General features: G+C 37.6%; 1 protein-coding gene across 19 annotated transcripts in view; it reads right to left on the bottom strand.

Annotated features, from left to right (window-relative positions):
- The window catches only part of EFCAB3 (EF-hand calcium binding domain 3), a 477,549-nt gene that overhangs the window by 256,830 nt on the left and 193,178 nt on the right, over positions 1-27,541 (bottom strand). For 17 of the 19 annotated variants that reach the window (XM_047833629.1, XM_047833634.1, XM_047833633.1 and 14 more), the window contains 16 exons: positions 26,384-26,437; positions 25,076-25,180; positions 24,504-24,557; positions 23,267-23,371; positions 20,322-20,375; positions 18,098-18,202; positions 17,258-17,311; positions 13,112-13,216; positions 11,060-11,113; positions 10,350-10,454; positions 9,738-9,791; positions 8,105-8,209; positions 5,276-5,329; positions 4,552-4,656; positions 3,600-3,653; positions 2,393-2,497 (listed from right to left, as the gene is read on the bottom strand). In XM_047833629.1, coding sequence (XP_047689585.1) covers positions 2,393-2,497; positions 3,600-3,653; positions 4,552-4,656; positions 5,276-5,329; positions 8,105-8,209; positions 9,738-9,791; positions 10,350-10,454; positions 11,060-11,113; positions 13,112-13,216; positions 17,258-17,311; positions 18,098-18,202; positions 20,322-20,375; positions 23,267-23,371; positions 24,504-24,557; positions 25,076-25,180; positions 26,384-26,437 — 1,272 coding nt within the window. The remainder of the gene's footprint in view (positions 1-2,392; positions 2,498-3,599; positions 3,654-4,551; positions 4,657-5,275; positions 5,330-8,104; positions 8,210-9,737; positions 9,792-10,349; positions 10,455-11,059; positions 11,114-13,111; positions 13,217-17,257; positions 17,312-18,097; positions 18,203-20,321; positions 20,376-23,266; positions 23,372-24,503; positions 24,558-25,075; positions 25,181-26,383; positions 26,438-27,541) is intronic. The other 2 variants (XM_047833645.1, XM_047833646.1) reach the window with 2 other exon arrangements.

Below are 27,541 nucleotides of genomic sequence, written 5' to 3'. Positions count from 1 at the left end.
CAGACGCTCAACTGACTGAACCACCAGATGCCCCTATATTGCTGAGTTTTGCGTGTTCTTTAAATGCCATAGATGCTGCTGCTTTGTCAGATGTGTCATTTGCAAATATTTTCTCCAAGACTGTAGGTTGTCTTCCACCATCTCCACACAGCTTTCCAGAGTGAAAGCTTTTAATTTTAATGAAGTACAATTGATCAATTTTTTCCTTTTGTGAATCATGCTTTTTGCGTAATGTTTCTAAATCAATTTATTCTTACTATGCAGCATAAGCATAAATTACATAACTCAAATGTTACCAATAAGAATACAGTGAAAAATATATCTCCTTTATAAACATCTCCATTGTCAGAATTCTCTTCCTTCTAAGGAACAAACATTGACATTTTTTGTTTATCTTTTTTAGAGATATTCTATGCATATATTTGTATATAAGAATAGAGCTGACTGGTTCTTTTGATGGCTCCATATATTAAATTGACTAGATGTTCTGTAATTATGGAATCAATTTTAAAATGCATCAAAATGGTATAAATTGCTTTTCCTTGCATTTTCAGATACATAGTTTTAAGAGAATATATCTTGTTTGTTCAAATATTCTCTTCCGCTCTGTATCAAGTCTGTCTTATGGGAGGATTATACTTCTGTTCCCAATGATATCATGCAATTTGCTTTGTCAAATGAAATATTTGAGTCTCTTCTGAGTAGAAACTTTAAGAACTATCACATGGCTCCATCATCTCTCTTTTTCCTATTACAAAAGTGACACTGTCCAGACAGGGGCTCTTCTTGCATCCTATGCCCTATAGTAGAGAACAGATGGACAGCCAACCTATGGGCAGTGTCTAATATTGAGTGTCATGCAAAAAAACTCTGCTGCCACTGAGATTTGGGGGTTGTTTGTTGCTACTGCAGCATAGCTAGCTGATAATAGGAACTGGAACCACAGGGCGCCTGGGTGGCTCAGTCGGTTGAGCGTCTGACTCTTGGTTTCAGCTCAGGTCATGATCTCACAGTTCATGAGTTCAAGCACAGTGTTGGGCTCTGCACTGACACTGAGGAGCCTCCTTGGGTTTCTCTGTCTCTCTCTCTCTCCCTCTTACTCTGCCCCTCCCCTGCTTAGGCCATCTCTGTCTCTCTCAAAATAAAGAAACTTAAAAAAAAAGGAACTGGAACCACAAGTGTGTTGCTGTCTTAGCAACAACAAAAGTAGTAGCAAAAACACCAAAACTATGTGGCATTGGCTCTGGTGCTGGAAGTGTTTGGTGAAGAAATTGTTACTGGAGGCTGGAATGAACCCATGCCTTGCAATGGTGTTGGTGAGTTTAGCAATTTCAACAACTTAGAAGGCAGAAAATGTACTGAATATGCTTGTACTTTAAAAGAAGAAGCTGTGTGGGGCGCCTGAGTAACTCAGTCATGTAAGCCTCCAATTCTTGGTTTTGGCTCAGGTCATGATCTCACAGTTTGTGGGTTCGAGCCCCACATCGGGCTCCATGCTGAAGCCTGCTTGGGATTCTCTCTTTCTCTCCCCCTCTCTGCATCCCTCCTCCACTCCCTCTCTCTCTTTCTCTCAAAAATAAATAAATAAACTTAAAAAAAAAGAAGAAGCTAGGAAATACAGTGTTACTAGAGTATCTGGTTGATATTGGCAGCAACGGACAAGTTACTACAAAAAGAAATGAACCCAGAAAACAACTGGCTGGCTAGCAAGCAAGGATAAAGGAGAACAGAGAGAATCCAGAGATTCTGGGTGTGACATGGCACAAAAAATGAACTAGTTCTCATCTTCTACAAATAGAAGATAACACCTGGAATTCCTTTTAGTGACCAAGGGCATTCAAAACTAAGGCTTCTGGCAAAGACAATATGAAAAGTGTGATCATCATTCCTTTTGTTGAAACCTCTGATTTGATTAAGATGGTGCCTAGTAAATCCTCCAAATTTGAAAAAATAATTCAGGAACAAACATCTTAGGTTGTGCTTCTCCCCAGGGTAGTCTGATAAAACTCAAGGGGTCTACAATTAAATCTAATGAGAAGCACATCTCAACAAGAATTGTAGATGTAACTATTGGCACATTAAGTAAGTCATAATCAATCAGATAAAAAGTCAACGCTATTTTAGTATAAAACTTAAACTAAAAGGTACTCTGTTCATGACTTAAAGTGGGGTTCCTGCCCTCTACAAATAGGAAGTACACTAAGAAAGTTGCCCCAGCCCCCAAGAAGGGGTTATTCTTCAATGCCTTCTTCAGATGTGAGAAGAAGAATAATGAAAAAAGGTAGAACTTCTACAATCCCATTACCAAGATCCATAAAGAACAATGAGCTGGGAAGCTAATCATCATGGTAAGATTCTTCCCAAAGAACTTAAAAATATTTTCAATGCTCACCATCAGTGGGCAGGTTGCATTTGAGATCCTTAATTTTGTCTTCTGTGAGTTTCCATCCCATGGTTTTCAAAACTGAATCAAGTTTATTGCCATTAACAATTCCTCCTTAGAAAGGCAAAATGGTCAAGAAATAGCCAAAGGAAAGAAAAATACAGTTTATATATTTAAATAACCTATGGGCCCACATGGCTGTAGTGTAGGTGGAAATATAAAGGGTGTCCCCTGTCAGAAATATTTTTCTTTTGCAGGCAAGGGATCTTTTTCTAGAATTTTTGTTTGGGGGATTTTAGTTCTTAGAAATTTCTGTCTGCAGAAAAAAAAAAACCCAAAACTGAAATCTTCAACTAATTGTCCAGAATGCATTTTATTATAGTCAATTAGCATGCTGTATAGTTTTTGGATTTAAATAACTTAAATAGGCTCATATATAGCATGACAGTTGACTTGTTTTAGCAAATACATCAAATTGTTGACATATACTAATGTTATTTTCAGCAGGAACATCAAGTGTCTATAGTACAAAGAGGGTCAATAATAGATAATAATAGATAATAGCTCTTTAATTTTTTTTTTTTTTTTTTTCAACGTTTATTTATTTTTGGGACAGAGAGAGACAGAGCATGAACGGGGGAGGGGCAGAGAGAGAGGGAGACACAGAATCGGAAACAGGCTCCAGGCTCCGAGCCATCAGCCCAGAGCCCGACGCGGGGCTCGAACTCCCGGACCGCGAGATCGTGACCTGGCTGAAGTCGGACGCTTAACCGACTACGCCACCCAGGCGCCCCGATAATAGCTCTTTAAAAAGAACCTCTTTCTTTAGTGGGATCATGGGGACAGGTTTACAAAGCATAAGCTTTAAAAGGGCCTGCATTACTATTTAATAATTCATAGTAATAAAAAACATTATTTTATCTTCTCACTAATAAGTGGGCGCATTTTTGTTTATTTTATTGGTTGTCTCAACGCCTAACCAAATTCCCCAAATATTTTCCCTTTAATTTTACTGTTCTGACACAGACTTTATTTTCTCTTATGTAAAATATTATTTAAATTTCTATATGGAGATAATTTGCTCACAGGTCTATATCAGAAGCTAGGAATGATATCAGTATTTAAGGAGGTTAGTGAAGTTCACAATTGGATATCTAGGAGATAGTATAATGTGTCTCTTAGAATCATCTGGCTTTGTATTATGCTTCTCACTTACCATTAAGAGAGTTCAAACCATCCAGTAACCTATTCTTGTAGACTTTTCCTTTAGCTACGTGGAAACATAAATCAGGTCATACACAAGTAAGTGATGTGGAGATTCACCAAGGCAGCAAGTCATTATTTAATGTAAGGAGGATTTGTAATTTTCTCTAGAAAATTTCCAATTTACTTTCAAATTTTTAAAAGTGAAATAGCCACCAATGTATCCACTCTATTCAATTATTGACACTTAAGCATGTTAATCTTGTAATCTTAGTGCTTTTTTTTTAATTCCTTTTCAGCTCTCTAATGTCCTTTTCTGTTCTCTCACCTAGTTAGCACCCAGTGTAACTTTTACAATTCCCCATCTATAGAACCACAACTACAAAAGGTACTTCTTAGCCCTGATGGCAGGTTGTGAATAAAGCAGCAACTGATTTCCAACTAAAAATTAATGGAATTCCTTCCTAAAAATCTTCTCTTGAAATGTTTTTATTGTAAAGAATTTTAAATATATACAAAAGTAGAATAGAAACAATGAATCCCCACATACACTCAGCTTACAGTTACTGATGTTCTACCATTAGATAGCATCCTTTTAAGGTGAAAATGTACCATTCACTTTTTTAAAAAATTATTTGCATACATAAGTGTATAAATTGAACCATATCACAATGGCTGTACTTTTTCGGTCTTTGTTTTTGTTTAAGTGCCTTTTTCTACTTCTTCCTTCTCAGTCTATGGTGCAGCCACAAGTCCCTAGATGATTCATGTTAACAATCTAGAATATACCTACATATTATCTATCAGTATGTGAAGATACATAATTACATGAGTGAAATCATTCATACTAAGTAGTTTTTGAAAGCATTTTTTTCTATGCTATCAGAAAGTATATAGAAGTTCTCATAAACAAAATAAGAAATGTGTGCTTCCTTCAAGACCATATTAATATTTTAAATGCTTACCATTAACTGGCAGGTTTTTTACGAGCTCTACACATTCCTTATCTGTGACAGTTACTCCCATGTTTTCCAGAACACCTCCTACATCACTGACATCAACCTCTCCCCCTTCAACATAACAAAATGGTCACAGATTAGCAGAGAGAAGGGCCTAACCACAGCCCCCCCAAACCTGTTGACCCTTTACAGCTTCAGCTACAATAGCTGAATGAGCAAACACACACAATATGTTAACCGTTCGCCACTGTCATTAATTGGGGGTAGAAATAGAATTTCTCTCTTACGCTTAGTAAAGTAATAGACATACTGATGCAGTTTATCTAATACAAATTAGGACACTGTAGGCATAAGATCCATTTATTTTGTAAGGATATTATCTCTCCCCTAATCTCTTAATGATAACAGAATTTTATCTCTGTGAAAGTTTGCTGTATCATTAGCTATGCTAATTCAAATTTAGGCTTTCAAAATCAAGAATAGTGACTGTTCTTGGCAAATATTCCAGAAACTAAGAAATTTGCTACTATAAATTCACACAGAAAAATTAGTGCTAAAATGCAAATGTTCTAATGTGTAATTCTGGGCAACTGTATGTAGATATTCATCAATATAGAAGAAAAATGGGTAGAATAGAATAAAAAAGGGAATGTAAAAATGATGGTTCTACATAAAAATATAAATTAGCTAAAGAATAAAGACATTAGATTTATAGAAACTTCTAATTAACCTGTAATAGTTTCCACTGCTTCCATCAATTTTTTGAGCTCAGTCTTCCCATTAGCTGTAAGAAATACCATAATTTGGCAATATTATAAAAAGATAAAGGAGCTAAATTAAGAAATAGAGATTCTCCCCACAATTTAATCTCACCAGCCAAAAACTTTTATGCAATGGATTGCAAAGAATTCATTCTATGGTAGATAGAGGGTTAACCCAAGAAAGCTTTCTCTGTCTTATGCTTGCAGGAATGTTACAGTAGGCTAAGTATGTTGTTGTTTGGTCTCTGATAGCCCTTCTGATGCAAACGCAAGGTTATTCCCATGATTGATGTTGAAAACATTTTTCATGTTCTATCTTTTACTAATACTTTTCTTTAGTTATTTCAACTATTAACTTGGAATGGCTGGTTATGTGTTCTCAATCTTTTGTTACCAGCACATGCATAAAGTTTGGGTAAATGTTTCTACCTTTCTATGTTTGGGAAAAAAGAAATCATTAGCTAAAGCTAGAGAGTTATAGCAATATGGCATTGTTCCAATATCAGGAAGGATTGATCAACCCCCTAAGACCAGCTACTTTATTTACTGGGCCAAGTACAAAATGAAAACGTGGGACCCCTTGTTCAAAAATCAGGAAAAAAAACTTTGCTTTTTTTTTTCTTCCACAGTCTTGTTCCCAAACTGTCATGGTGGTGTTTTTGTTTTAGTTTTTGTTTATAAGTCAGCTGGTAAATGTTGCACTGTCACAGGCATGGCATCTTCTAGGGTTGAGTGCAGAACCTCACAGGCACCCTGGGTGGTCCCATTACTCAGCATGCACGAGGCTCACTAGCAGCAGACATCCTTCCTTCCTCCTGCCTCCAGAACCACACATCTGAAAATTGAGTCACGTGTCTCACTTTCCTATGCACTGGTTGCCTCAACTCAGTATGGACAGGTGACTCCCAAGAGTAATACAGCCTTGACATGGGGACACACTAGATACCTGGAAGGGGATGAGGAAAAGGCTTGACCCTGCCAGCCCAGAGTGGGGACTGCTGCTGCCATGTCTTGTCACAAGATGCCTTCAGGTACAGGTTGCCAATGCCAGCCCTCCCTGCAACCATTCCCAGGTCCCTGCTGGGGTCAGGGGATGCAGATGTTGCCAGGCATGGTGGTGAAAGGGAGGTTGGCCATACCAGAGGCTGTGGAGTGGTTGATCCAGAATACATCCTGGGGACTAAATGGCAGGGGCAGTCACATGCCTGAGCCAGGGTGCCAAGCCCCAGCCATGCTTTAGTTTCCCATCAGACTTCAAATAGGAAACACAAATTCAAAGATAAAATTGTGAAGACTCTCTTGTGGCACTTGGGCAGCTCAGTCGGTTAAGCGTCCAACTTCAGCTCAGGTCACGATCTCACGATCCGTGGGTTCGAGCCCCGCATCGGGCTCTGTGCTGACAGCTCGGAGCCTGGAGCCTACTTCAGATTCTGGGTCTCCCTCTCTCTCTGCCCCTCCCCTGCTCACGCTCTGTCTCTCTCAGTTTCCAAAATAAATAAGCATTAAAAAATTTAAAAGCAAATTATGAAGACCCTCTTGATGGCCAAATCAGAGCACTAAACCCCAAGCATGGCACTCTTGAGATCACGGCTGTGTCCAACTAACCTCACTGGTTGCACACCACCATACCCCAAAGCAAAATAAAGGAAGGCCTACAATGCCACAAATCCATAAACCAAAAGCCTCAAGAGGATAGCTGACTGCATAAACCATAACCCCTCTTCCTTAGGTCTTTCTAACATTTCTGAGTGATGTTTTAAAACATAATGAGAAGGTAAGTGATTCGACTTGAAGAACGTGAAGCTGGAATGGGCAGGTGACAGAGAAGCCAAGCATGTGCAAGAGAAGCAAAGAAGCCTAAGACTACATCTTTTTTCTGTTAATGAGCCAGTTTCCCCATTGGGGAACTTAAGGCTTGTCTAAGTTGTGGTTGGTTACAGGCTCCTTTAGGCATTAACAGTCCTCAGCTGGGGATAAAGCAAAACTATCTGCTGCAATCTGGTGTTGGGCTTGTTACCTGGAAATATATACTGTTAACCTCAATGAAGATGACTAGGAAACAGTTTTCCTTTATGGATTTATTTTGATTTGATTTCGTTTTATTTTATCTTCTTCAGTTCTAGTCTCACGGAGACTTTTTAGGGAAGGCCTCCTGGGCTTCAAATCACATGGTGCATGTATATTTGAGGCAACTGTCAATGAATACAAAACAAAACACAAAAAGCAGCTAACTACCTACCAATACTCTGATTTCCTCTCAGAGCATAGAATCATAAATGGAAGTGGATGCCCAGATACTACATCTCTACCGCCCCACCTCCGCCTCACATTTATTTAGGTGCAGCCACGTGACCAGTTCTCCACAAAGGAATGGCTACTACGGAAATAACGCGTGCACTCTCCTTCATGCTCTCCTTTCCATTCCATTATTAGATAGAAACGATGACAAGGCCTTAAAAAGGAATCCAAGAGGCAAGGAACCTGGATCCCTGTATCGCTGAATGGAGAAGAGCCACTGTCCATTACCCAAAGATACTCTCGCCTTGGACTTTCATGGGGGAAAGAATTTAACTTCTGCTGCATTTACCTGGGACATAATTTTAGGTTTGTTTTTAAATAAAAATGTAGTTTACCCTAAATAATACGTGATCTGTTCTTAAATGAAGACTGTTCATCCCTATCTTTGCAAATGCTTCTAATTTCTTTTGGTATACCAAATATCACTAGTTAATATACATTCTCTTACACAAGCTCATAAATGTAAACTCCTAAGGCTCATTATTATCTACAATGCTTACCACTAAGTGGCAGATTTTCTGCCAGAGCTTCACGTTCCTTTTCTGTGAGTTCAATTCCCAGATTTTCCAGAACACTGTCTAGGTTATTGGCTTTAACCATTCCTCCTTAAGAAACAAACAGGAAGTAATCATGAAAAAAAAATTACGTGATTTCCAAAGATTATATATAATTTTTTTTCTCACATGCATTTTAGTATGATAAAAAAAAACAAAGAAAAAGGTACAATTTATTTGTATTAGTGAACAGGCATATAAGGTTGACTCAGTAAATCACCTAAAATGATGTCAAGAACAACTTAGATAAAATGTTCTGAGGTTGGGGGTGCCTGGCTGGCTTAGTCAGTAGAATGTGTGACTCTTGATCTTGGCGTCGTGAGTTCAGGCCCCACATTGGGCATTTAGCCTACTTAAAAAATATTCTGAGGTTGAAGCATTACTGGGTGACAGGCTGTGATTATGTGTTTAAAGTTACTATTTGTAGTATTAAGTAATACTCATCTGTTAAAAGAGGGGCCAAAAGAATACCAATGATAGGACTGTCCCCATGGGGAATACAGAGAGAGTACTGTGCAGGTCTGTCCCCAAAACAAAGCCAAGGTATCAGCTGAGAGGGATAGTTCAAGATTCAGATCATCAATGTTCTGCTATTGCAATATACAAGAAGTGTATTAAAGATGAAAAGACTATAAAAATGGATTCAATGCTCTCAAAGAAAAGTGTCATGAATAACACATTCACCACAAAATTCTCCAAGGAATGTTGCTGACTGGAATTATTCCAAGTATCTGGGATGTCAGGAGGCCAACCGCCACCTGCAAGAGGCTTCTCTCATTAAATAGCAGCAAACCTTCTACCCTTTTCCTCTTTCCCTTCCTACTTCCCCTTCTGGTCTCTTTTTCTAAGGATCTACAGGAAGAGGAAGTAAAAAAGCATTTTGGCCACAATACCATGCTTCTTTTCCACATTTGCTGTTGCTGCTATTGTTGTTAACTGGTCTTTAGGAAAGAATGTTTTATAGAAAATAACTTGAGGGGCGCCTGGGTGGCTCAGTTGGTTGGGCGTCCAACTTCGGCTCAGGTCATGATCTCACAGTTTGTGAGTTCGAGCCCCGCGTCAGGCTCTGTGCTCACAGCTCAGAGCCTGGAACCTGCTTCCAGTTCTGTGTCTCCCTCTCTCTCTCTGCCCCATCCTCACTCATGCTCTGTCTCTCTCTGCCTTAAAAATAAAATTAAATAAAAATAAATAAATAAATAAATAAATAAATAAATAAATATAAAAAAGAAAATAACTTTATTTGTGCCATAAAATTATTAAAGATCACTCCAAAATCCTTTGTATTGTTGTTGGGCAAACGCTCAGAAAAACTGCCTATGATATTCTGTATATTATGTGTTGTATAAATTAGATTTCAAATGATTCTTTGGGGGTGCTATTTAGAAATATTCTCCAAGAGTGAATGGATCCCTTGCAATACTATACCATGGGTGATTATGCAAAAGTGCTTAACATAATGAAATAAAAAAATCTAAATACAGGAATGTAGACATGACTCAAAACCTGGTGGTAAGATGTTTGTGTTGATATTTGTGTTGACATTTAGCAGACTTTTCTGCTAATCATGGTTCTTAAATACCTTTTACAGACTTCACACCATCCAACAATCTGTTCTTATACACCTTTCCAGCAGCTATTAAAAAAGAAAAACCATAATTTATATCCAAAGGAAAAGAACATGGACACACAGTTTTTGGGCAACTGGGTAATTCTAGGAGCAATCTTTTTTACTCTTTCCCTAGGAAATCTGTTCTATCTCCTCATCAAATAAAAATTATTTTAGAAAAAAAATTGTGACAAAAATGTACCCAGTGTTCAGCAACCAAGAAGACTGCTGGGAAGACTATACTGTGCAGGAAAAAAAAAAAAATCACTACTTCTTTGTGTCCCCTCCCCCTTGTTTTTTTAACCTGTGTCTCACTTCCCTCAGTTTCCTTCCTATCATGCAGGCCTCTCAGGGGCGTGACTGGGTAGTGTTATTACAACCTGCATCAACTCTGATGGCAATATGGTTATGGTTAAAGAGCTGGGTTGACAGATTGAATCTGTACATCAGAAAACATAATTTGTTTTAAAAATTATTTTCAGTACTTTTTAGGAGAAACAAAGAGACAACAATTTAGAACTGCTGACAATGACCCCACAAAACCAATGTCCCCGGAAAGGCTGTTCTGAGACTTATATGGCTCACCGTCGATAGGCACGGTCTGTCTCAGCCTCACTAGTTCCTTTTCAGGGAGCTCGATCCCCATGGCTCCCAGGACCTTTAGCAGATCGTTGGCATCAATCTTTTTTCCTTTCAAAAGACAGGAACATCAGTGCGTGACAATTTGGAATCTAATGATTCCAGATAATGAAAAAATGATCACCTTCAGCTCGGAAGTAGCGAGCGAGTAAAAGGAAACACATACAACTACACAGAATCACAGGGAGGCCACAAATAGAACACAGGTCCTTAATCTCCTAAAAGGCATACTCTCTTAGTGATGGATCTGTGTGCATGTAATGCAGCAGAGGATAGATTTGCTTTTAAGATTGGCCAGCAAGTTAGAATGATGGAAATCATGGAAATTTATAATTTTGGCAGGGGAACTTAGAATTCTGGGGAGATCCTAAATTATGTGATTTTTCTCTTCATATATGCCTATCAAGGTATGAGATTATTTGAATATTAGTGAGGTAAGTGATATTGTTGCTTTATTAAAAACATTTGGGCCAGATTTCTTACCAAGACACAGAATCTTCATTGTATTTTTAAAATTTAAGTTGTACAAATAAATACAGCCTAAGACTCTGAAAACAAGTATTCAATGAGACATAATATAAAGACATATAAACAGTTTGGGGAAGTTGAGGAGATATTCTAAAAATAGTACAATTTTATAGTAACTTGCCACTCACCAGAAAACATTTTCAATGCATCCATTAACTTTTTCACTTTAACCTTCCCATTATCTGTTAAGAGAGCCACGTAAATCAAATACAAATATAACACCGGCACTCATTAGCAATACGGAATTTAAAAAAGAAAGCAATATATGTATACTCTAATATTTTATCCTATATTCATCTTGAGCCAGAAGTTCTAAAATATTACTAGAGCTTTGATTCATTGAACTACAGAAAATTAAACCTCTGGTAGTTAAGGATGAGATATAAAATTAAGTCACCATTTCCCACAGAGTCTGCTTCATGACTCCTATACGTTGGGAAACTCTCCACTGTTTATATCAGGCACAAGGAACAGAATTTACAATTTTTGTGTGCTACATATTAATGTTTGTATCTGGCTCTTACAATTGATCTCCTTATGTAATAAGCTGATACTTAGTAGTTCCTGACTTTTTTTTTTTTTGACACAGAGTTTCTTACTCCTTTATTCCCTATGAGTAAATTAATGATCACTTCAGTGATTGGCTTGAGATAATTTTAAAAGTAGAGATTCTGTATATTTTTAAATCAATATTTAAAGACATTAACATGAAAGCATATTACAAAGATAGAAATTTGGGATTCTATAGGATCTCAGATTCATTTTTCCTTACTAGACCAAAAACAACTAAGACATTGCATTTGCACACATTATTATTTTTTGTCTAATTTGTAGATGACAAATATGTAAATAGAAGCTTCATGTCATTTTTGTTCTTTATTATCTTCTGGCTCTAAAAGTACAGAGCAGGCCAATATTCGTTTTTAAACAATTTATTGAGATATAATTTGCATACCAAACAAATTCATCCATTTCTTTTTTTTTTTTTAATTTTTTTTTTCAACGTTTATTTTTGGGACAGAGAGAGACAGAGCATGAACGGGGGAGGGGCAGAGAGAGAGGGAGACACAGAATCGGAAGCAGGCTCCAGGCTCTGAGCCATCAGCCCAGAGCCCGACGCGGGGCTCGAACTCACGGACCGCGAGATCGTGACCTGGCTGAAGTCGGACGCTTAACCGACTGCGCCACCCAGGCGCCCCATTTCATCCATTTCAAGTATACAAGTGAACAGTTTTCGGATATAGACTGAATTCTGCAACTATCACTGCGATCTAATTTTGGAACATTTTCATATTCCACAAAAGAAACCTCATTATAAAAAAAAGAAACCTCATACCATTAATTTGCAGTTCCCATCTACAGCCCCAACCGCAGTCCTAGGCAATCACTAATCTATCTGTGTCAGGGAAAGTGTCAGGACTAAGTGTCAGTATATTATATGAGGAAAAGATTTCTAAAAATCCAAATGGAAACATTAATATGTAGTACATACAGATCTGCTTATTCTGGACATTTCCTATAAATGGAATCATACAATATGTGCTCTTTTGTGACTGGCTTCTTTCACTTAGCATAATATTTTCATTGAACCACTGCATGTCAGCCCTCATTCAGCTTCAATTGTATTTCAGTGTTTCTAGTTCTAGCTTCAAGGGAGCTGCCTGAGAATGTGGCCTTTATTTAGATCATGGAATTTGAAATAGGAGTGGGATATTATGTAGCTTCAGAAAAAGGCAAAATTCTGTATGTTATAGCCTGAGTGTTTGCAGACCGCTCTGAGAAAATGAATGAGTGCTATCATACGGCTTTGGAATGTGCCTCTCATGTTTAATCTCCCACATTTTCTCTTTTATTTTCCTATTTTTTCTGTATTCATCTCCTCTAGACCGTTTTTCATGCTATTTTCACCCCTAATTATTTATCTATTCCCTCACTTTTTGTAGTCCTAATCAAAGAACTATCTATGTTTTTAGCATTCCTCTGGATCCAGAATTAAAAAGGTTGATGAAATATGTTAATAAAATGACAAGAAAGAATATTACTTTATTTTCTTTCTGAGCTCATTTCTAAGTTTTTACAAATATCTTCTTACTGGCAAACAAACTTCTTCAGAGATGATTTTATAGAAGCTCACAACTCAAGTTATATTCAGTGATGCAAAAATTTATATGCTTACTCACCATCAACAGGTAGGTTCTTTATCAAATCTCTATTTTCCATTCCTGTGAGATTCATTCCCATGTTTTGCAAAGCAGTGTCTAGGTTAGCAACATCAACAATCCCTCCTTGGAAGAAAGAGAAGAATGTAAGCAACATTGAATAACCTTAGAATGTGACAATAGCTATGAATTCCTGTGTGTTACAGATATTGGTTTCACCTTAAAGAAAAAGGTCGAACGTATATTCAGTTGTATCTAAGAGTGTCAGTAATAAAGGCGGAATTAGAATTTCCTCCAATGAGTAATTGTGGGAATCCATTTATATAATTAGCTTTTAAAGACTGTGGCAGAACTTCAAGACGATTTACAGAAATACAGAAAACAAAATTCATACGCTTCTGCCAGTAGGAAAGTATTATTTTTGTTTGCTGAACAGTTTACATGGTTCTTTCCTCTGAATAAATTTTCCCAAAAATGTCTAATAATTTCTCTTATCTTGTGAGATTGAAATATATATATAGTAGAATATGCATGACATACAATTACCATTTTAACCATTTTTCAGGATAGAGTTCAGTGGCATGGAATATACTCACCTTGTTTTAGAACCATCACCCACTATCCATCCCAGAACCTTCTATCTTCCCAAATTAAAAGTCCGTGCTCCTCAAACAATACTCCTCATTCCTCCCTACACCCAGCCTCTGTCTCTATGAATCTGACTGCTCCAGGTTATCTTACATTAATAGAATCATACAGTATCTGTCTTTTTGTGATTGGCTTATTTCACTTAGCAAAATGTCTTCAATGTTCACCATGTTGTAGCCTGTGTCACAATTTCTTTCCATTTTAAGGTTGATGAACACACAGACGGAGCCCATCTCTTGGCTCTTTGAATAGTGCTGGATATACAAATTTGGATACGCACTACAAAAGCCTGAATGTCTGTGTGCCCCCCTACCCCCTGCCATTCATATATTGAAAACCTAATTCTCAAATTGATGGTATTAAGAGATGGGTCCTTTGGGAGGTTATTAGGTCATGAGGGCAGAGCCCTTATGAATGAGATTAGTGTCTTTATAAAGGATAACCTGCAGAGATCCCTTGCCCCTTCCACCTTGAAATGATACAATGCGAAGTCACTGTACAAATACAACCCAAAGGAGGGCCCTTACCCGCCATGCTGGCATCCTGATCTTGGGATTCTAGTCCCCAGAACTGTGAGAAATGAACTTCTGTTGTTTATAAGCCATCCAGTCCCTGGAAATTTATTATAGCAGCCTGAATGAACTAAGACACATGCCCAGAAATGGAATTGCCGGATCATGTAGTAATTTTAAGTTTTTGAGGAACTGCCATACTGGTTTTCATAGTGGCTGCACCATTTCACGTTTCCACCACCAGCGCACAAGTGTTCCAACTTCTCCACATTTTCACCAACACTTGTTATTTTCTGTTCCTTTTTTAAAAATTTTATTTTTTTAAATGTTTATTTTTGAGCGGGGGGAGTGGAGAAAGCATGAGCGGGGTGTGGTGGGGGGGGGGAGGGGCAGAGAAAGGATAGAGGATCCAAAGCACAGCCTGATGTGGGTCTCACACTCACGAACTGTGAGATCATGACCTGAGCTGAAGTTGGATGCTTAACTGACTGACTGAGCCATGCAGGCGCTTCTGTTCCTTTTTATAAAATCGCCATCCTATGGGGTGTAAGGTGGCATCTCATTGTAGTCCACTATAAGTCTAATTGTTCATTTGTAGGTAGTCAGAATGCACTGTGGTTGCCCGTAGGGTTTTTTGTTTTGTTCTGTTTCGGTGTTCTGTGACTTGCTTACGATTTGATTAACCAGAGACCTCTTAAGCAACCTTTTAGGACTCATTACGTGCCCTGTGTTTTAGGATCCATGTCTTTGAACAATCACAAAAAATTACCAACTGTTAGGTCTTCAAATTAGCATTTTCTTTCTTTGTCTCTGTTAGCTCTTTTGTATACTGTTGGATGAACTGGCAGATTTTTCACTCTGACCCTCAGGCCTCTTACTCCTCCTTCCTGTTTGTTACTTTTTTGTCTCTATGCTGGAATCTTGGTAATTTTTTCAGAGTTCTATTCCAGTAATCCAATTAATTCTTCATTTACATCTGCTAATAAAACCATTATGTTTTTAAATTTTCCAGGCTAGACATTTCATTTCTAGAAATTTTGACTCCTTTCAAATCCATTTTTTCCTGTGCTAGTTTTTAAGAGTATTTCCATTTTCCTTTTGTGAATTTAGTCATTTAAAGCATTCTTATTTTATGGTCTATCTAAAATATTTGTATCATATGAAGTCTTTGGGGGTACCATTTGTTATCGTATATATTGGCAAAATTTTTTTAAATATACTTTATTGTCAAATTTGTTTCCATACAACACCCAGTGCTTATCCCAACAAGTGCCCTCCTCAATGCCCATCACCCACTTTCCCCTCTCCCCCAATGCCCATCAACCAGAGTCTCTTCTGGTTTGCCTCCTTTCCTCTCTAACTTTTTTTTCCCCTTCCCCTCCCCCATGGTCTTCTGTTAAGTTTCTCAGGATCCACATATGAGTGAAAGCATATGGTATCTGTCTTTCTCTGCCTGACTTACTTCACTTAGCATAACACTCTCCAGTTCCATCCACGTTGCTACAAAAGGCCAGATTTCATTCTTTCTCATTGCCAAGTAGTATTCCATTGCATATATAAACCACATCTTCTTTATCCATTCATCAGTTGATGGACAGTTAGGCTCTTTCCATAATTTGGCTATTGTTGAAAGCACTGCTATCAACATTGGGGTACATGTGCCCCAATGCATCAGCACTCCTGTATCCCTTGGGTAAATTCCTAGCAGTGCTATTGCTGGGTCATAGGGTAGATCTATTTTTAATTTTTTGAGGAACCTCCACACTGTTTTCCAGAGCAGCTCTACCAGTTTGCATTCCCACCAACAGTGCAAGAGGGTTCCCATTTCTTCACATCCTGGCCAGCATCTATAATCACCTGATTTGTTCACTTTAGCCACTCTGACCACTCAGCGTGAGGTGGTATCTCAGTGTGGCTTTGATTTGTATTTCCCTGATGATGAGTGATGTTGAGCATCGTTTCATGTGTCTGTTGGCCATCTGGATGTCTTCTTTGGAAAAGTGTCTATTCATGTCTTCTGCCCATTTCTTCACTGGGTTATTTGTTTTTCAGGTGTGGAGTTTGCAAGTTCTTTATAGATTTCGGATACTAGCCCTTTATCCAATATGTCATTTGCAAATATCTTCTCCCATTCCGATGGTTGCCTTTTAGTTTTGTTGATTGTTTCCTTTGTAGTGCAGAAGCCTTTTATCTTGATGAGGTCCCAATAGTTCATTTTTGCTTTTAATTCCCTTTTGGCAAAATTTTTTCATCTTTTGTAATTTTCTGTTTCAAGTTCATTTTAAGAAAAGTTTTATAGGGAAAATTCTTCTGACCATGATATGAGGATGAATTTCTTGAATACTAGAGTTACTACAATGCTGGTGCAAACTTCAAAAAAATTTTCTTTTAATATTTATTTCTTTTGAGAGAGAGAGAGAGAACGCACACGCATGTGAGTGGGGGAGGTGCGGAGAGAGACTGAGACAGAGAATCCAAAGCAGGCTCTGCACTCTCAGCACAGAGCGTGACATGAGGCTCAAACCCACAAACCATGAGATCATGATCTGAGCCAAAGTCACACTTTCAACTGACAGAGCCACCCAGGTGCCTCACTTTTTGTTAAATTTTTGTGAGTTCCTGGGCCATGCAGGGAGTGCAAATATGAATTGGAACCAACATGAACATAGGTCCATAGTCATGAATTTTCAAAGAAGACATTTCTTCATGATCTTAGAATCCATGACTATACACATAAACTTCCTTTTACCTACTTGTGCTGATTAGACATTTTTCTAGTTTACATTTCCTTAAGGGTGAAGTTACTCAAGAGTTCTACTTTTATGTGGATTTTTGCTTCCATCTTAAGGTAAAAGAATGGTACAGGAGGCCATTTCGTAAAATAAATACAGAAAAGATCTTTGGAAAAAACATGAATGTAGTTTTACACACACACATAGTGGTAAAGGCTTCTCGTCTGCTTTTCAGATTCAGATTCATCTGCTTTTTTGCTATACCTGTCACTCACCTTTAAGGGTTTTTACACCAGCCATCAACCTATTTTGGTACACCTTTCCAACAGCTGTAAGAAAGAAAGAAATCAGACCACACCCATGAAAGATTAAGTTAGGCATTTAGGAAAGACAGACATCATAATTTACCCCCAGAAAAGGCCTAATTTAATTGTAAATAACCAAGAAAACAGTTAACAAGTAGAGAAAATTTTCAGTATGGCCCCCTGGCTTCTGAGGGAGTTATTATGGGCACTCTACTATGCTGAAACACACACATCTTAATTCCCTATGCCTCCCTTTAATTTCCCCATTTTCCCTTTCTGGTATTTTCTCACTCTTTTTACTTTCCTGTATGTCCCTGTTTATTCTTGAGGATGCCTTCTAACTAGAATCAAAAGTTAGAATAGGCACTTCCTTGACTTGATACCAGGTTAGTGACTGAAGGGGCCAATGATTCTATAAACAAAGTGGCACCGCTGGGGTTACTTCTTAAACTGGAACTGCATAATTCCTTCTAAATCCTGTTTTTATCAAATGGAAATAATTCTAGAACTTCTCAAAAAATAAACACAAGTCTGAGTTCCTTAAAGGCTACATTGTTTGTTTGTTTGTTTTTAATTTTTTTTTCAACGTTTATTTATTTTTGGGACAGAGAGAGACAGAGCATGAACGGGGGAGGGGCAGAGAGAGAGGGAGACACAGAATCGGAAACAGGCTCCAGGCTCCGAGCCATCAGCCCAGAGCCTGACGCGGGGCTCGAACTCACGGACCGCGAGATCGTGACCTGGCTGAAGTCGGACGCTTAACCAACTGCGCCACCCAGGCGCCCCTACATTGTTTTTTTAAATACTCACCATTGACTGGCAGATATTTCTTTAGTTTTGAGCACTCCTTATCTGTGAGCTCTACCCCCATTTTCTCCAGAATACTTTGAATATCACTGACATTAACTTCTCCTCCTTCAAAGAAAGAAATGTAAGTAAATGAAAAGTTTGACTATGACCTAAAATCTCCAAAATATGAAAAAAAGAAGTCATTTATCTATTCAGCAGATCATGCAACAGCTATGAACAAAGTAGCATGAGACCTTTGTGCCATCAGACATCATGGAAACAGAATTGTTCCCTTTACTCAAAAAATTCAATATCTATAATTATGGAGTAAAGCTTTTTTTTTTTTGAGTAAAGCAATTTAAGCAAGATATAAGTGGCTTGGGGGATTCCAAGTTATTTAAAATATCACAGATATTTAAAATTCAGTGTCTCTGTTATTACCTTAATTATGAGTGTTGTGTCTGGTTTTACTTCACTACTTAATATTTTAATTCAGCATAATGTGCATTTGCCTTTGAGAACATTTAATTCTATTACACAAGTGAAGTAAGTACATTAGTTCAAGTTTGTAGTTTACAAAACATGGGCTACATCTTTTAAGATGTTTTGCAGTACAGAGAAGTAGTTTTTAAGTAAAGGGCATGTAAGTTAGATAGAAGGGAATGAAAGAACTGAGCAATATTTAATACTCATGAGGCATTACATGCACATGGAGAACATGTTCACTAAATATATGTTAGACTAAATGTATAAGAAGCGCTAAATATTTGCGATACTCTAAAATTGCTTGAGGCACCAAATATTCAAGATGTGGTAAATATTTATGACACTTGTTCAAACGACTCTAATTTGGCAATCCATTGGTGACACCATTTTTAGGTCTTCTGTGTCCTCTGCTCAAGGAACACAAAACCTATGGCTCTTTGATGGCCTTAATGGCAAGCTACAACTATTAACAACAGGTACTTGTCCTTGTGTCTTTCTTTTTTTGTTTTTGTTTTTGTTTTTTTAAGTTTATTTACTTTGAGATAGAGTGGGGAGAGGGGCAGAGAGATTGAGAGAGAGAGAGAGAGAGAGAGAGAATCCCATGCAGGCTCTGTGCTGTCAGTGCAGAGCCTGACATGGGGCTCGATCTCACGAACTGTGAGATCATGACCTGATACAAAGTCAAGAGTCAGATGCTCAACTGTCTGAGCCACCCAGGTGCCCCTAACCCTGAGTCTTTCTGAAAGAGTTTGTGTCACAGGCTAGAGCACTTTCCATCTGTGGTCCATCTGCTTGAATCTCAATTCTGGTCCTTATAACCACATCAGCAGCAGGAAAAATTAATGCTGCTGAACAGAGAGAGACACAAAACTTATTATGCACATCACACACCTTAGATTCAAGTAGTGTAGTCCTTCCATTCACTCTACCCTGAATTTGTTAATGTATTCCATATTTCTGCCCCATTTTTGCTGTGTGTTTTTATTTTATTTTGTTTTGTTTTGTTTTGTTTTTTGCTGTGTGTTTTTAAATGATTTAACACTGTGTGACTCAAACATTTTAACTGGGTCCATGAGCCTTTCTGTCCTGCGCACTCTGGGCTAGTACTTTGAGGCTACAATTGCAGAAAGTCAGTTTCCCTTGACACTCAGATTATGCATATCAAAGTACTGTTTGGAAGAAACCTCAGAGGATAATGAATTTTTTATCAAGCATTGCACTTCAGTATATAGTGTAAATATCAAAAGTTAAAATTCCATACAATTTATCACATATACAAGGACTACTTGGAGTAAAAGAGGGTATTAAAAATAATTCGTTAAAATTAATCTCCCTCAGTGGTAAACCATAACAATCTAGGATGTAAGATCACTCTGAAGTTAAACTCTAGGCTAGGAGTCAGCCAACTTTTCTATAAAAGTTTATAAACAATAGAAAATATTCTAGGTTTTGTAGGACTTATGATCTCTGTCACAACTACTCAGCTCCACCTTTGTATGGTAAAAGCAGCCATAAATAATGCACAAACTAATGGGCTGGATGTGTTCCAATGAAATTGTTTACACAAACGGAAGCAGATTTGGCCCAAGGGTCAGAGTTCGCCAACCCATAGTTTAGACAATTAAAGTAGAAACACTTCCCCAATAAAATGGTAAAACGGCAGAGTAAAAAGGTAGTGATGGGAGAGTTGGAATAGAGCACTAAAATATAACTTAATGTACGAATTAGGAGCTTAGAGTCACAGTAATTGTTCACTAACCTGTAACAGTGACCACTGCATCCATCAATGTGCTGAGCTCAACCTTCCCATTAGCTACAAGGAAAGCCAAAATAAGGTAATAAGGCCAGAGAGCCATATATAAACAGACAAAAAATAGGGTAAATTGGGAAATAAGAGATCGAAGTTCATTAGCTCCACTGCTTTATCTGACTCAACTATAAGGATATAAACCCTGGATTTAAAGAATTAACTCCACATTAGTTGAGGGAGAGTCTTTATCTCTTGGACGAAATGGAGTCTTGAATGTACCTCTTGAATGTGAAGGCTGCTCTCCATCTTACTGGCAGGGTGAAAGGTCCCAGTGATTTATTTGGCTGTGTAGCAATTTATCAGCTTTGGTTCAGCCACATTTGTCAGAGGAGTCTTTGGGGACCACCTTTCTTGTCTTCTTACCTTTTCCCAATTTGTCTTTCTCTAGTTTCTTTGTCTATCACAACTATCTTGGGATTTTTGATCACATAAATTGGTGACCTGTTTCTTCTATTAACACTACATATACTTGTGTGTAAAGATAGGTATGTATTTCTCTTTAACCCTAAAAGACGGGTAGATATTTCAGAGAGTCTCCAAACTGAAAGGACTTGTGGTAACATAATAACTAGTTACAAAGGGGATTCAACAGTTCATTGAAAGCTAATGGGTTAATAAAAATTCTACGTGATGAGTCGAATGTGTAGACTTGCTCTCCTATGTCCTAAGGCTTCATGAAGTCCTTGTGTAACACTAGTAATTTTTTTTTTAAAAGGGTAATGAGTCATAAAAAAAAAGCAATAAACTTTAGAAGAATATTATGCCTTATTAGGAATAACTTGGAATTAGGATGGTTCTGAGGGGGGGTTTCAAGAGAAGGCTAAGTTTGCACCCGTGTGCTAAGTATGAAAAAGTATTCCCTTGTATACCACTGAAATTGGCCAGAATGTTGCTGGTTGTTTCAAAATGAGTATAATTTCTGCCAAACCTTCTTTGGAAAGCAGAAAACTGCATGAGTGATGATTAGGCAATTGTCTTTTTGCTTTGATAACATTTATACCAATGATTTGGAGCCCTTTAGTTATGTACTGCTCAAAGGAAGTGTTAGAAGGCCAGCCTATATTTGATGTTCCTCTTGAAGACTTTCTGTCACTTTGAATTATTTGTATTTTTCACTGTTTTTCATTTGTTTAGTCTAATTATTCCATCATTCATTCATTCTTCAATATTTATTGCCTCTAAATATAAAATGATGTACGTATGGTTTCTACTTACAAGAAAATCACAGTTCATAAACAAAGAAGAGTGATATAAAGACACTCACTTTTTATACAATATGCTAAGTGTATAATAATATATGTGTGAATAGGATGAATTTTAAACTAAGAGGAAGAGTAAATAAAGTGAATTCCATGGATCAGGGAGCTCTGGAAAAGGTAAACTTTGAGATTAATTTTATAGGCAAGAATTGGCTGGTGAAATATGCCTAAGTATTTTTGTTCTAGGAGTTGGAGAGTATGTGGAAAAGGACAATCGGATAATCAAATCAGATGCCATGGTATAAGCATTAAATAACAAAGAAGATCTGTATATTAATTGAAGAAAATTTTATGAATTATCTACTAAATTTCAGGCACCATATGCGGCACTAAAGATTAAAATATATTTAATAATAAATTTAACATAATTTCTGAACAAGTCAGTTTCTGGGGTAAGACGGACAGGTAAACATACTGTAATAGAGTAGTTGGGTTGACGTACAGCAAACGATAAAATCAGGAGATGCTCCTCCTAAAATTCATCCATTTATAGCTACTGCTTTGCAACAGGGTGGAGAGCCGACTATATAAGAATCTTGAACCCTGCCTATATCCAATACTATGGTTCAGACACCTCAGTGTTATAGGGCAATGTGGAAGCAGGAAATAATGTAAGATAAAGCTAAAAGAAAAGCAAGGGTCAGATTACAGATGTATGAAATAGTCAGCACTCCTAATTGGTAGGACTTGGTATTCAATGAGATGTGGCACGAAGAAAAAGTTGCAGTGAAAAATACCAATTCGGTTTTTTTTAAATATTTATTTATTTTTTGAGAGAGAGAGAGAGAAAGAGAAAACGAACAACTGGGGGAGGGGCAGAGAGAGAGACACACACAGAATCTGAAGCAGGCTGTAGGCTCTGAGCTGTCAGCACAGAGCCCAGCACGGGACTCGAACTCAAGGACAACGAGATCATGACCTAAACCAAAGTTGGAGGCTTAACCGACTGAGCCACCCAGGTGCCCTGAAAAATGTCAATTTTTAAATTTGTTTTACTAAGAACATGATGGTGCCACCAGCTGAGAAAGGGAATGTATAATTAGGAGATAGTTTTGGGTAGGTATTTTTAAATATAGTGAATTTAAGATCTGAGGCTTTGCTGAGCAAGAATGAATTTGGCAGATACAACCCAACAGGAATCTGGATGTGGTTTTACCCAACCCATATTTGGGGAGGAATCTGGGCTGCAGAAAAACATCTAGAAGTTTTCAGCATATAATGACAGTTGGAAATAGGAGTGTGGATAATACTGTCCACTGAGAATTGTAACACAGAATTGTAAAAGTTAAAGTGATTAATGGGCTTAGGACACAACTATTTGAGGGATACTAATAATAGGGAAATTAGTCATATTTTTCTTCCTTCCTTTCTATTCTCTAGCCTATGAGGTTCATTTTGCTCCTTGTAAATTCATTACTGGATCAGAAAGTAGTTATAATAGTTCTGTGTGTGATGCTTGGAATCCAAAAGAGAAGAGGTTAAAGATATGGGGCTTATAGAAATGAAGAGAAGGCTAGTTTCTTCTCTAAGCTTTGCAAAAATGTCATTTTGATACTAGGTAAAACTAATTATGGACACACTCATGTACAAGTGCAGAAAGTCTCCGTAAGATACAGTAGTATGTGAAACACGCACCGGTAAGTGGTAGATTTTCTGTCACATCTTCGTGTTCCTTTTGTGTGAGCTTGATTCCCAAGTTTTCCAGGACAGTGTCCAGGTTATTCACCTTAACTTTGCCTCCTTAGGAAACATACAGGAATGAAACATGAAAAAAAAATGAGTTTAAAATATTAGAAATATATTTGTGAATGTGAATTGTTATCTGAATATATATACTTTGTCATTATTACAATAAAAAACAAAAGAGAAAATGTACTTATGTGATTATTACTTTTCTGTATGAACTCCCATTTAACGTGTCTAAGAGCATTAAATAATCAACAGAAAAATCAGAATTAGTAATTCTTCCTTTAAACCTTGAATGGAAGCCTGTATTATAAACAGCTCATGAAGGGATAGGCTACATGATTTGATTATAACCAATATTAGAGAGAATAGGAATGAGCTTTGATGATAGGACCTCATTAATTTATTAACTAACTAATATTAAAACAGAGTGAAGATCATAAGGTAACCTTAAAAACAAGCAGAATCTTAGCACTTTTTTAGATAAAATTAATCATTTTAAAGTGAACACCTTAGTGGAATTTGGTACATATTCACAATGTTGTACAAATATCACTTCCAGTTCCCAAACATTTTCAACATCCCCAAAGGAGAGCCCATACATATTAAGTAGTCACTCCCTACTTCCCTCTCCACCCAGCCCCCCGCAACCCTAATCTACTTTTTGTTTCTATGGATGTGCCTTCAATCTTCCTTCATAACAAGCTTTCCTTACACAACTCCCTAAAAATTCGGTAATTCTTTTCTTCATAATTTGCTGTGTATGATTAGATTTTTGGGGTTGTGAGAATGGATTCCTAGAAAGATGTATTGAGACATTATAGCGTAAAATATTATGATGATGAAAGTAACTAAGTAACTGGGGTGCCTAGGTGGCTCAGTCGGTTAAGCATCTGACTCTCGATTTCAGCTCAGGTTATGATCTCAGGGATGGTGAGTTCAAGCCCTGCGTCTGGCTCTGCACTGTCAGTGCAGGGCCTGCTTGGGATTCCCCTTCTCTCCCTTTCTCTCTGCACTCTCCCACTTACTATCTTTCTCTCTCAAAGTAAATAAATAAACTTAAAATAAAAGGAAGTAACTAAGTAATCTATACATAGGAAGCTAGACAGGACTCATATCTAAATGATAAATGTGAACCTTGAAGATTTCAGATGTCTCTCCCTTTCTTATCAGGCTTTTAACCTACCCTTAGTGGATTTCACCCCATCCAACATTGCATTCTGAAATACGTTTCCAGCAGCTATAGGAAAAGGAACAATTCATGTCAGAAGGGAAATGGTATGAACATTCACTTACTTATAACTTCAGTAGAACAACTGTAACTGAGGGGGAAATGTGTTCTGTCTCAGTATTAAATTTAAAAAGAAGTTATGGAAAAGAAAACTGTCTCAGTGTGACAAATATATGTATTTTCTGGCAAGTAGGAGACTGACAGCTGAGGGAAACACTATTATGTTGAAACAATCACACATCTTTCCTTTTTCTGTCGACTTCCCCTTTTATTTCTTTTCCTAGTCCCCTCCAGTTTCCTTCCTTTTTTTCCGTAGGATATAGGCTGATCAACTACCTGACACTCAGATGGCAAAGCTATGGCTGAAGGGTTTGGTAAACTGCAGACTAAATCCAAATGACAATGCCTTTTCCTAATCAATTTCAGGATTTTTCAGAAAGCCCTCGACAGGTAAAAATTTTAAATTGTTCACACGGGCCACAAAACCAAGTTCCCTAGAAAGTCTTTGTGGCTTCTGTATAGCTCACCATCAATTGGCAGAGTTTCCTGCAGCTTTTTAAGCTCCTCAGCTGTGAGCTCGATCCCCATGCTTCCCAGAACTTTCTCCAGATCACTGACATGAACCTTTTTTCCTTTGAAAATACAAGAACATTAATGTCTGAGAATAATCATTCCATGAAATGGTGAAAAATTCATTCTCATTATAATGCATCCCCCCCATTTGAGGAAATGGAAGGGGAAAATGAAACACGTCTACACAGAATTATGGGGAAGTCACATAATAGAACATAACCCCTTAGTGTTTACAAAAGGAAGGTCTTTTATTTCTGGGAACAAGTCTGCCCTGCTGAGAACAAATTTGTTTTATAATTGGCCAGCAAATTAAGATACTAGATGGAAAACGTATAAATTCAGCTATCATTTATTGTATTTATTCTTGTCTCTGAATAATGTGACTTTTTTCTTCATAATGACAATAATTTGATCCTGTCAGAGCTTTACAATGTAACTGGAATAAGTGTACAATGCACAATATAATGATTCCACAACTCTAGACATTAATCGGTGCTCATGATAACAAATGAACTCTTAATCCCATCAACTTATTTCACTCATCCCCTCACCCACCTCCCTTCTGGCAACAATGTGGTCTCTATAGTTGAGTCTAGTTTTTTTTGGTTTGTGTTTCTGTTTGTTTTTTTTAATTTTTTTTAATGTTTATTCATTTGTGAGAGAGAGAGAGAGAGAAATACAGAGCGTGAGTGGGGGAGGGGCAGAGAAAGAGAGGGAGACACAGAAGCTGAAGCAGCTCCAGGCTCAGAGCGGTCAGCACAGAGCCCAATGAGGGGCTCAAATTCATGAACCATGAGATCATGACCTGAGTCGAAGTCGGATGCTTAATTGACTGAGCCACCCAGGCACCCCATTCCTTTGTTTCTTAAATTCCACATGAGTGAAATCAAACGGTATTTGTCTTTTTCTGGCTGATTTATTTCACTTAACATTGTATCCTCTAGATCTACTTAAAAGTAATTTCTTATTGAAAGATTGAGCGACATTGGCAAAAACAGCTGAGCAGTGAGTGGGTTGCTTCATGAAACTATCTTTCCACCGAAACACAATGAGTGAGAAAGAACTATCAGAATCAACTTCCTTAGAACTCTGGAAAATAGTCAAAGTTTGGTACATCAACCAAGTAAAGCAGAATTGAGAAAAAGGTGACTTCTAATAAGAGAGCTTTGTGGCATTTTGACCCCCTTCCCCAAACTGTTTTTGATCATCCATCCCTGTGAGCAAAATATTTTCCAGGACAAAAGTGACAGTCTCTTATTTACCTGTAAAAGGTTTCATTCCATCCATATGCGTTCTCATTTCAACCTTCCCATGAACTGTAAGAAAATGTAAATCAAATACATAGTGGCATTCACTGAGAAATGCAAAACAGGAAGCACAATGGCATTCATTGGCTACTTTTTATCCCCCACCTACCTCAAGGAGCACAAAAGGACATGGAAAATAATCACTCTACTTGTTATAAAGGTGCCTGTTCTAACAATTGCTTTCATCCATTGTCATATGGCAAAACGCTAAAGGTGTGAGATTCAAAAGTCACCTCTTTTCATCAGACTTTATTTTTAGCTTTACACTTTGGAAAACCAAAGATGATTTGGGCCACGCCAGGGAAAACAAAATTTAAAACTGGGATCTTATTCACCACTGTGTTTTTGTTTTTGTTTTTGTTTTTTTAATTTTTTTTTCAACATTTTATTTTTATTTTTGGGACAGAGAGAGACAGAGCATGAACGGGGGAGGGGCAGAGAGAGAGGGAGACACAGAATGGGAAACAGGCTCCAGGCTCTGAGCCATCAGCCCAGAGCCTGACACGGGGCTCGAACTCACGGACCGCGAGACCGTGACCTGGCCGAAGTCGGACGCTTAACCGACTGCGCCACCCAGGCGCCCCTTCACCACTGTTTTAACGGGCCTTTTGAAATGATCTCTTTCTTTACTGAGATTCTAATTACTATTTCCTTTCATGTTCACTGACCCAGGCAGACCAGTTTACTCTTGATTTGCATGACGTACGATTTGCTTGAGGGCAATATTCATTTTGAGCTTAACTTCCCAACTCTAATGATTTGCATAGTTTTCATAGTAGACATAGTAGACAAATTGAATTTCATACAAATTAATATTTAAAAAGACATTAATATGTTAAAGAACAGAAATATCTCATGAATAGATGATTTTTGAGATCTATATTTTGCCAAGAAAGAAAAACAACCTAAAAAACTGTCACTGTTGGTAAGTTACTTGAAAAATTCCTGATTTTAGATTGTAAGCAATAAATTACAGTATACAGTATCTAAAAACCCCTATACCATGGAAAATTTACAAATGAAGGTCCTGGATAAGTCAAAAATATTTACTGAAGTATTAGAAGTATGCAGTGACTCTTAGCAGAAGCTGTGTGACACATGTACACAATAACA

Source organism: Prionailurus viverrinus, chromosome E1 (genome assembly GCF_022837055.1).
Source record: "Prionailurus viverrinus isolate Anna chromosome E1, UM_Priviv_1.0, whole genome shotgun sequence".
Lineage (NCBI taxonomy): Eukaryota > Metazoa > Chordata > Mammalia > Carnivora > Felidae > Prionailurus > Prionailurus viverrinus.
The sequence above is the reverse complement of the archived record's forward strand: the minus strand, read 5'-3'. Positions and strand labels throughout refer to the sequence as shown.